This window comes from Aedes aegypti, chromosome 3 (assembly GCF_002204515.2).
Source record: "Aedes aegypti strain LVP_AGWG chromosome 3, AaegL5.0 Primary Assembly, whole genome shotgun sequence".
Classification (NCBI taxonomy): Eukaryota; Metazoa; Arthropoda; class Insecta; order Diptera; family Culicidae; genus Aedes; species Aedes aegypti.
The window spans coordinates 26,326,599-26,337,283 of record NC_035109.1 but is presented as its reverse complement, the minus strand read 5'-3'; the positions used below and the strand labels follow the sequence as shown (position 1 = coordinate 26,337,283).

General features: G+C 37.7%; 1 protein-coding gene across 1 annotated transcript; it reads right to left on the bottom strand.

Annotated features, from left to right (window-relative positions):
- Window positions 1-4,755: 4,755 nt before the first annotated feature.
- Window positions 4,756-8,736, bottom strand: LOC23687884 (keratin, type II cytoskeletal 1). Its single transcript, XM_011494706.2, has 2 exons — window positions 8,595-8,736; window positions 4,756-6,109 (listed from the first exon to the last, which is right to left on the bottom strand). Exons 1-2 carry the CDS (start codon window positions 8,610-8,612, stop codon window positions 5,495-5,497), a joined length of 633 nt encoding a protein of 210 aa, XP_011493008.1. The 5' UTR covers window positions 8,613-8,736; the 3' UTR covers window positions 4,756-5,494.
- Window positions 8,737-10,685: the final 1,949 nt, after the last annotated feature.

Sequence of the window (10,685 nt, the reverse complement as noted above, 5' to 3'; positions counted from 1 at the left end):
CTTTTGCAACGCCCTGGAGTGATTTGGCCTTATTTCACATAGTTCAGAAACATCTTAACACTTTGTAAAACATCAATCGGCCAAACTATATCAATGGTCTGAAAAAAAATTTGTTTTATTCCATATAGACCTTTGCAAGATCTGGAGGATATTTACGCCCTGTTTAAAATCAATAGAAATTTCTTAGTAGTATGTATCAACGCCCTGGAGTAATTTGACTTTATCCTTTGAAGATCAGGTGCATATCAACGCTCTGATTGATGTCATCGAAATTGTCAAAATATATCAACGCCCTGGATTAATTTGTTCCTTTCTCACGTATATCTTAACGTCCTATATGCCATCGATTGGAAATTCTAGCCTGTTCAACGTCCTGGAATATTTCAAGCTTATCTTATGTAGTTCAGGTGCATTTTAACGCCCTTTAGAACATCAATTGAATATTCCAAACTGTATTACTGCCCTGGAGTAATTTGACCTTATTCTATGTAGATCAGGTAGATCTCAATGCTTTGTCATTACTTGAAAATTCCAAGCTCTATCAACATCCTGCAGTAATTTAACTTAAGTCCACATTAATGAATTGAATCGTAATCAATCAAATTTTTCATTTTGTATCAACGCCCTGAAGTGATAATACTTTGTTTCACGTAGATCAGCTGCATCTTAACGCCCTGTAAAAAAAAAAAACAATTAAATTTTATTTGCTTCTTCTTTCTGGCGTTACGTCCCAACTGGGACAAAGCCTGCTTCTCAGATTAGTGTTCTTATGAGCACTTCCACAGTTATTAACTGAGAGCTTTCTTTGCCGATTGACCATTTTTGCATGTGTATATCGTGTGGCAGGTGCGAAGATACTTTATGCCCTGGGAATCGAGAAAATTTCCATTACGAAAAGATCCTCGACCAGCGGGATTCGAGCCCACGACCCTCAGCATGGTCATGCTGAATAGCTGCGCGTTTACCGCTACGGCTATCTGGGTTTGCTCTATGACCTTAATTAACGTATATCAAGTGGAGAGTATCATTTGGTACCTTGGGTGCGTCGTCTGCTCTTGCGAAAACGAGCGATGCAATCAAGATCAATGTTGATTGTGTATGCTGAGAAATTTATTTATTATATTGGTGAGTTCCTTCCGTTTTATACGTTGTTTATAATATCTATATTTTGTCTCATATTATATTTCCATACTATTTGTCAAACGATTTTGCTACTTTTTCTCGAATATTGCTTCGGCAAATTACAGCTCTCCGAATAATCCTTTTCCTCGAATCCCATTTTTCCGAATGACCTGTCACTTCGAGAAGTGACCCAGTAAACACACAGTCGTATATGATAGGGTATAAGAGTACAAATGTGGAGACGATATACGTACATATTGCATACAGCCATATGGAGCAAGTACGTATATCGCCTCCACATTTGTACTCTTATGCGCTATACTATACGAGTTTGTGTTTACTGGGGATGCAGTTCATGAAGGTGCAAGAATAGTTCTCAGTGACAGAGTGCTACCAGATGACTGGTCCTTTCACTACTCTGAAATGTAGGAAGTTGTAAAACGGGATATTCGGAGAACAGACATTCAAGGGACTGACGTTCGAGGAAACGACATTTGGGGAATCAATATGTAGTGCAAAGTAGCACAATCCCTTAATTAAATGGGCTGTATGCGCTTTATCTCAAATATTCGGTATTTTTAAGGAAATTGTTGGTTAAATTATCTTAAGAGATCCTTCGATAACAGAACGTGATTATTAAGAGGCCCAAGACCACTCTCGAAGTTTGATAAAATATGTTAATGTTTAAAGCTGAACAAAATTTCAACTTATATGTGCTTAAGACAGTCAGTTCATACCCTTGTTTATTTTGGACCAATAATTTTCAAGTGAACTTTCATAATCAAGTATGCAAAAAGAGCAGCATTTTCGTGTTATTAAATTTGATAAAATTCTATAATTGATATTTGACAATTCCAAGATTCACAAATATATCCAACGTAAAACTACAACAGATAAAACCATAGCAAAATATATTGAAATCCAGAGCAATTGTTGACTTTTTTCGTTTTGATATCACTTCAAGAGCGATATTTTATTTTAATTTAAGCCAGCCGTAGGGGTAAACGCGCAGCTATTCAGCAAGACCATGCTGAGGGTCGTGGGTTCGAATACCACCGGTTGAGGATCTTTTCTCGACTTCCCAGGGCAAAGAATATCTTCGTACATGCCACACGATATACGCATGCAAAAAAATGGTCATTGGCACAGTAAGCTCTCCGTTAATTACTGTGGAAGTGCTCATAAGAACACTAAGCTGAGAAGCAGGTTCTGTCCCAGTGGGGACGTAATGCCAGAAAGAAGATTTGGCTGAAAATTAAACACCTCTTCTTAAAGTTAAAAAAAGTTCGGACGTGCTAAGCAGGACATCTTTTAGAAAACTCAAAAACAGTGTTTGTTAACTTAATTATTTGATTTATTTTTTTAAAGAAAAAAATATAATATTTTTCTATATGTATGTATAATATATGAATACTTTACGTTCAAATATAATCAATCATTTGCTTAACTTTAAAACTTTTCTTTGCTTCCTAATCAAATTTTCTTAGTCTGACAGGACTGAGAATACGCATAATACTTCGTTAAAAAATGTTTCGAGTTATGGTTGAGTAATTATCGCTGAAATGTGATTACCATTGGCATACATAATTAGAATTACAGTTTGTGTCGTATTTCGCTTTAATTTCATAAATCTTGAGGAGAAGCGTTTTGGTTAATAAAAATTGCGAGGCGAATGAACTGGCTAATCAAGTTCAAACCCTTATAAATAAAAAAAAATCAAAATGCTGAACTCTAAGCTTGACAATTTGCTCAAGCTCAAGCTCAGTTTTTTGAAAAAAAAAATCTTTGTATTTTTTCATGTATCTTTCTTCTCATATGTTCCTTGAAACACAAAGCAATCTTAGGGGCATTTTTAATTCGACTCCATTTGGAATTTTATCAGAAAAACGTGTTTCACCGTTAGCGCTTCGTTTTGAATTCTGAGATAAGCATCAAAAAGCTTATAAAAAACTGAGTTTGAGCAGCTGCATAAACTGTCCAATAATATTAACCGAATGAACGAATTTCTGATTAAATCCCAACATCATATTTTGTACAAGGCCATTTCGTTCTTAGTCAATTAATCAAACAAAAAGAAATACAAGAAAGTCAAGTAATAAAAAATATCATACTATTCAGTTGTATTGTCAAAATTATGCTTTTGACTTTTGACTGTTGCATCAATTTGCTTAAATTTTCCACAATTTTGTTTAAAAAGCGAAATGCAATAACAATATATTGTTTTAAAAGCAAAATGCCGAACATAAGAAAAAAAAATTTAAGGCGGACACAAAAACGTTTTCAAATAAACGGTTCGATGAGGTTTTTGGATTTGCACTCGATGATCCGTTTTACATTGAGTGATAGGTTCTAAAAGACTGAGTTTATTTCATGGATTGAGATTAATTTTAAAGTGCACATCGTAATAGTCTTAGTTGTTAGACTCTAATAAATAGTCACAGGCATTGTTATGTTAGTTTCAATTGGTACAAGAAGTAAATAATTTTCACTTTTTACATTTGCAAATTTATAAACTGAATCATTTTAATCCCATGCAGTTGATATCTTCGTTTCATATTTTAATAGAAATGGAATACAAACTAAATCGTTTGTTAGGAATGTATATTGAAGTATTTGTGATATTTGTAATTTTTTATATTAAATGTTGCTAAGGGTTTTTGGATTTCCGTTTATGATCTGTACAGACTAAAAGTCGAAAACCCATAGCAAATATAACCTCCTTCATACTTGATCCCTATATACTAAAATATGTGTGATATTTCTTATCAGAAAATATCATAACGCCTGGAAACAGAAACGCCCTCTAGGCTATAGTAACGCCCCCTCAAAAAGGGACGACTAAGAAGCTCAAATTTTACGACGACAGGGCTGAATGAAGCATTTGGTAAAAGATGGCCATAGTTCGGAACAAAATTATGGAAAAATTTAGTATAGGGAATTGTTGACCTACTGAAGTTATTGCTGGCGAATGTTTTAAAATTGTTGAGCACATTTCCTGGGGGATTTTACAAAAGAGCTTTATGGAAATGCTGCTTTATGAAAAAGAAAATATTGTTATCATTGAATTGAACTGAATTATAAAGATAGAAAAATATAGGTTCTTCTATTTAGGTAGTCAGTTTCCTATAAAAGCTCTTGCTTCGGTCAATTCAAGGTCGAGAATACTAATCGCATGACGAATTCAAATTAAGGAACTTATTGAAAAGGGTATTGTCTCTTATAAGCATTTCACTTGTGAACATTCTGAAATGCTACGGCAAATGGTATGTAATTTGTTGTTAGAAAAATGTTAATAATAGCTTAATTGCCTACACGGGAACAAATTCTGTGGTAAAAATAACTTTTTTAGCTGACTTTCGACGGAATTCATTTTAATCAATCTAATTTCGACTACAGACATGGTAAAATCAAGCGCATTTAGGTCTGCTGAATATTGCTGGTGCGAGCACTTCAGTTAATCCCCTAAAGTGGTAGCACAATTTTCTTGCGTGTAGCATAAAATACCTAGATATGTATAAGAATTGAATGTAATGTAGCATGATGAAGGAATTGAAACAAAAAAAAGTGTTATGCTATGGGGTGATGGCGTTCGGTATACTGTCATAGAATCAGAATGAATATAAAGCCATACAATTTTAACGGTGACAAATTTTTCGATTTTTTTTTATTATTTTTTTGATTTTTTTTGTTTTCTCGGTTACGATTTCACTTCCTCGGTACAAAAACAACTATAACAAGTAACTAGATAAAAGAGAGATAAAAACATTTTTTCAAGTATGTACAAAAACAAATGAATAACAAAAGTTGTTCTCGTGTTGTCTCTCTCGTCGTGTAACAAACGGTGCTATAGCCAATATGTGTTCCGTGTTGCTGAGAACCGGAAGGGATGTTGGTTCCGGTGGGGTTCGTTACTGTTACTGACCGACTCGGGGGTTGTTGTTTCTCGTTGACCACTGAGGACAAACGGCTACAGCATCGGTTGTTGCTTTTGTCGGAGCTATCCAAGCGGTTGTCCATCTCCCGAGCTGGAGGTGTTGTTTGCTCTGGAGTGTGATCTCGGGGGATAGGAGAGATCCATAGGGGGGAAGGACACTCGCTAGAAGGCTCCGCTCGCTCAGACCCGTTTGAAAGTATAGGTGATAGTATGTTGAATGTGCGTGTTTTTGTTCTTTGTAATGGTGGTGGCGTGTTCTAAGTCTTGTTTCTGACAATTTTGTTCGCTACGTTCGTTGGATTTATTCGCATGATCCTTGGTACGTTGGCCGGTTCGGATATCCAATTATGGGCTCTTTGCAGACGGGCTGAAGATTTGGTACTTCAGCAGCCCTGTGAGGGGCTTGAAGGGCTTTTTTGGATTATTTGGTTTCAGTCCTTAGAAGGGAGCACCATAGGTGCTCGATGGGCGAGATGGAGCACCATACGAGCCGGATGGGGCAGATGGAGCACCATAGGAGCCCGATGGGCCTGATGGGTAGGAACCGGACGAAACCGAGGAGGTAGCCGTCTGCAGGTATTGGGCAACCTGGATGGCTTGTCTCACTCCTTCCAGATCAATTCCAACGACTCGGCCAGAGGATCCACCATGTGGGGGTCCATACGATCCGCTTGGTGGTCCATAAGAACCGCTTGGTGGTCCGTACGATCCGCTTGGGGCGCTGCCTCCGAATCCACCAGACGACGAGCTCTGGCTTTCCTCGCGGAGCAGGATCTGACGGATTTCGTTCAGCAGCTGCTGGTCGACGTTCAGACCTTCGGACGTTTGGCCACCGACTGGAACATTCTGCAGGCTACCGCCACCACTGGAGAAGCTTCCGGCGCTGCTGAAGCTGCCAGCATAGCCGGAAGATCCACCGCTCGAGTAGCCGCCGCTTGAGTAACCGCCGCCGCCACCGCCTCCCTGCGAGTATCCACCCGAGGAGGGCCGGTTGTAGTTGTAACCGGATGGTGGTTCAGCCACGGCAACCGCAGCCAGTGCAAAGGCCAAAAACTGGAAGGAGGTAAGGAGATGGACGCATGAAGGTTAGTTATGGTGACGAGTTGTTGTTCTGTCGAATCTTGATGGTTCGGTTGGGTGCCAATGCTATCGGTGTATGATTCTGAAGTACGTTGAATGGATTACACGTCGCAAGTTTTGTTACTAATATCCAAAAAATAGGGCTAAGGATTATCTTATTAATACTCAAGAAGCACAAACTTGAATTCAAAGCTATATACAAGAAGTTATTAGAAAATGTTATACTCATATTGAAAATAGAACCAACTTAGCTCCTACAGATACTACTAGTCCATAATATCGATTGTCACTGGTTGGTACTGACTAATTGATCAATTTTTCTTCAAATTTTCGCTTGATTCTTTTGATTTGTACTTTCTCAGGCTTCGATTCGTCCTCACATTCAAGAAAATTGAAAAATAACATTGCAACATCAGTTAGATATTCTGGACAAATCTTGAAGATAAATATTGTCTCCGAATGATGTCTGCGTGATATGGAATCTCTTTTTGAGGTTTTGGATGAATGTATATGGATTTCTCAGACTGATTTATAGACATCGTAGAGTTGGTGATAAAAATCAGTTAATAAATCACTTGTTTACATACAAAGAGCTCATGTTTAGGGCACTGTGTTTTTAGTGGCCAAAATTATTTATAATTGGAATGAATCATCACAAACTTGTAAGTTGCAACCATGGTTTCAGAATCTAGGTTTCAGTGATCTCATTATGATAAAGTTTCAATACTTTCAGAGAATCGATATTTATTTATTTAAGTTAAAAAGGTAGGTTTTGAATGGTTGATTTGTTCACCCCATTCAGTCATTTCCAGAAGTTGAAAAAGTTTGCCGGACAAAACCAACCACTTTAATTAAACTAACAACTAATAATTAATTTCTTTTATTTTTTTTCGACAACTCTTTGAAACTTTTTCTGTTATCAGATGAATAATATGCAAACTGAATTTCAGGTCAGGTTCCTCAAATTTAAGCTTGAAAGAACTTCTAAGAGCCTTCCTTAGACGTGTGGTTAGAGCCCGCGACTACAAAGCAACACCATGTTGAAGTTGTCTGGGTTCGATTCCCGGTCCGTCCAGGATCTTTTCGTAATGGAATTTTCCTTGACTTCCCTGGGCATAGAGTATTATAGTACCTGCCACACGACATACGAATGCGAAAATGGCAACTTTGGCAAAGGAAGCTCTTAGTTAATAACTGTGGAAGTGCTCATAAAAACACTAAGCTGAGAAGCTGGCTCTGTGGATGTAGAAGAAGAGACCAAGAAAAAGAAGAAGAAGAACTTTTATTAGTTGATATACAAACTGAACTGTTCCATATTTATCTTAATTTTCAAAATCTATTGAATTCAAAATTTGCAAACACTCAAAATCAAACATGTCGAAATACAAAATCTTAAATTTGAACGATAATTTCAAAGGTGATTCCTAATCTAAGCTTAAAATTGAGTTGAGCAGAATGACAAAATTTTATGTATTCCTCATGTTAGTACTCTGTTCGTGCTTTTGATCAAATATTGATGAGAATTTTCAGTATCACCTGATGTTGAAAACGCCGACTTGACTTTCAAAACAATTGTGGGCAACTGTGCTACTGAAATTTTTGAAGCTTTATCCGAAGGAACTTCTCTAAAATTCGCTGATGGACATATCTTTTAGTTGAGCATTTATGTTTGGCTTATGAACGTTAACATGGGATCACTGATGGATCCTACTAAACTTCTATTCATGATGTCCAGATGTCCACTACTTTCAGGTTGTAAATACTAAATACGATTAACTCTCCATAACTCGGTATCCCATATCTCGATATCGAGTTTTAGAACCACAGTATAAGTTGCTTTCCATGGCTACCTTGATGGTCCTGTGAATTGCAGTTGCACCGATTTTGTGTTATATAACTCAATATGTCCCTAACTCAATGGTTCTTTCAATATTGAGTTAGGTATAGCCAATCAGATGTACCAGAGTCCACACAAGATTAAACATTGCAATCAATTCACTGAGATTATCTAGGTAGCTCCCTTAATTTGAAATCACATCTGAGTCCTATAGATCAGACTCATATCATAACTCGAAACGAGTAGAGTGGTTGCTTTGATCGTTTTTCATCATCAAATTATGCAGATTCTTACAATCCCAGGAAGCGCACTTGAGAACAGTTCTTCACATCAAATTGCAGCCTACTTAGCTTCTCATTGTATCACTTTCACTGGTTGGCATTCTAGCACTGCTTTGCTCAACAATGTTTGCCATTGCAATCAATCCAACCACGTTAACCACCAACAAGTCCATGTTTGTAATGTTCATCTAGCTCACAGCTGCTAACACTATCCCGTCAGCAGATTACTTCAGATCTTCACCACAGAGCACAAGGGCAAATCCTTCCAACCGAACCGATCCTTTTTCACACGTTTTTTTTTCTGCACTAGAAAACTGTAGATATCCTTGATCGAACTTACCACGGCAAAGGTATTCATTATACTTAAAATACAGGGTAAGAGAATTTAGATGTTTACTGAGACGAGTGTTGTGACCGAGTGTGCCTTCCCTCGGCCAAATTGCGGTCTTTATACCAACCAAAGCAACCAGCCTACCAAAGCAAACCCGGCCACGAAATGATAGTTTCAGTTTTTTTGTCGCTGCTGTTGTATACCGCACCATCCTCCCGAACCCAACGAAACTACTATACCCGGTGGGGTACTCTCCCGAGCCACCGGCGTAAGGTTTTTCTTCTTTCTCCGCGCGCACCACATATAATACAACAAACTACAATCTGTCTTGTGCCCAGCCACCTCCGACCCCCCAATAGGCGAAGATGACGACGGAGACGAAGCAAACCGCAGAAGCAGCAGCAGCACGATCGCCTTCAGTACCGTAAACCGGGGGTGAATTGCGTATTTAGTATTTGGGAACTTTCTGATATATCAGCCTTGAAGATCCAGATATTTTTGAACCAAATTTGATATTATTGAACAATTCATAAAATATCCTTAAACTTCAAAAAATGTCTTTTCCACTATATTTGGGTTTCCAGAATCCGGAAATGGTATCAACACTCTTGCCAAACCTCTATTTACGTAATGAGTCGAGGGTATGTAAATAGAATTTCACGTAAATGGAATCATTATGTAAACGGAGTTTTGGTTACGTAAATGGATTTCTTGTCCTCAAAATTTTGTTTGTATGAAATTTTGTACTTTAATTAAAAAAAAGACTATACAAACAAGGCTTGTTGCACACAGCTTGTGTTAAGCTTGTGATTTTTCTTGGTGCTCTACGTATGTCACGAGTTCCGTTGGAGCCATACCTTAGGATCTACAAACGCATGCAAGAACTTCGTTTGCCTTCATATCTACTGACAGATCTAGATGTACAAGCGAAACCAGTGATCTGTCGGATGATTTTGAACAAGGTTGATACCATATGGAATTAGTCAGTAATACTCTACTATGATTTGAGTTCAACGACTGTTTGAGGTTACCCAAGAAGTACTTGGAGAATAGTTTATCAGATCTAAAAGCATAACGAGTGATCTTTCTGAACCTTGCAATCCAGTATAATATCTATATTAGACCATTTCACAAAAATCGAAATGTCTGGGATTCCACCAGTCACCCCCTAATCCTAATTGCAATACTAAAACAAACTACCAGACACATTTTCATCCAATTTGGAGTAGATTAGGCCATTCAAAATGAACGGAATTTTGCAAGGTCCCAACAGCGTGATTGCTGAAGTGTTCATTGCTAAAATGAACTTAAGAAAACCTGCATAATACGCCTAGAGGTAAGTCACTTTCTTTGCAATAAGCAATAAGCCTTTACAATTCGATAATAAACGGGTTTATGAACTGAAAACCAACATTCTAAAACTATACATTTTCAAAAACATGTTAAGCAGTTCACACTTAAGCTTACACAATCTTTTCAATCTATGCCTTACCGATGTTGGCAACAACACAACAAACAATAGATTAATTAGGCTGACATATTTTTTTACTACGATTCTACCCCATTACCCTGAATGCTATTTTCCCGATCGCCATCACCCCGAATTCCATCAGTGTTATGGGTCGTTCGGGGATTTGGAATTCGGGTTAATGGCATTCGGGGTAATGACAGTCGGGGTAATGGGGTAGAATCTTGACTACGTATCAATGACCGGACGTAAGATAATTCAATTAGATCAATTTTACGATTTCGACAATGCCGAGATACCCATTTCGAGTAGCAACACAAAGCTTCTAGCAAATTGAACGCATTGTATGTAGCTCAGTCTGGTGAGATGACCGAGCAGTTTCGAACAAGGCTCTCACTTGGTAGATCAGGACCTTGTTACCAACAGTATTTACACCTCAGAAAATTATAAATAACTTTATGGAAATCAACCCTTTTGAAAAACAGAATAGTTTAACCCGTAGGCTACGGGGCTGACAACCAAAATTCAAATTGCTCGTATTTGAGCATAACTCCATATTTTTCAGTGAAATTTTGAGAATTGATTCACTAATCGTTCCTATCCATAAGGCTTTATATGACTCGGAAAATGTA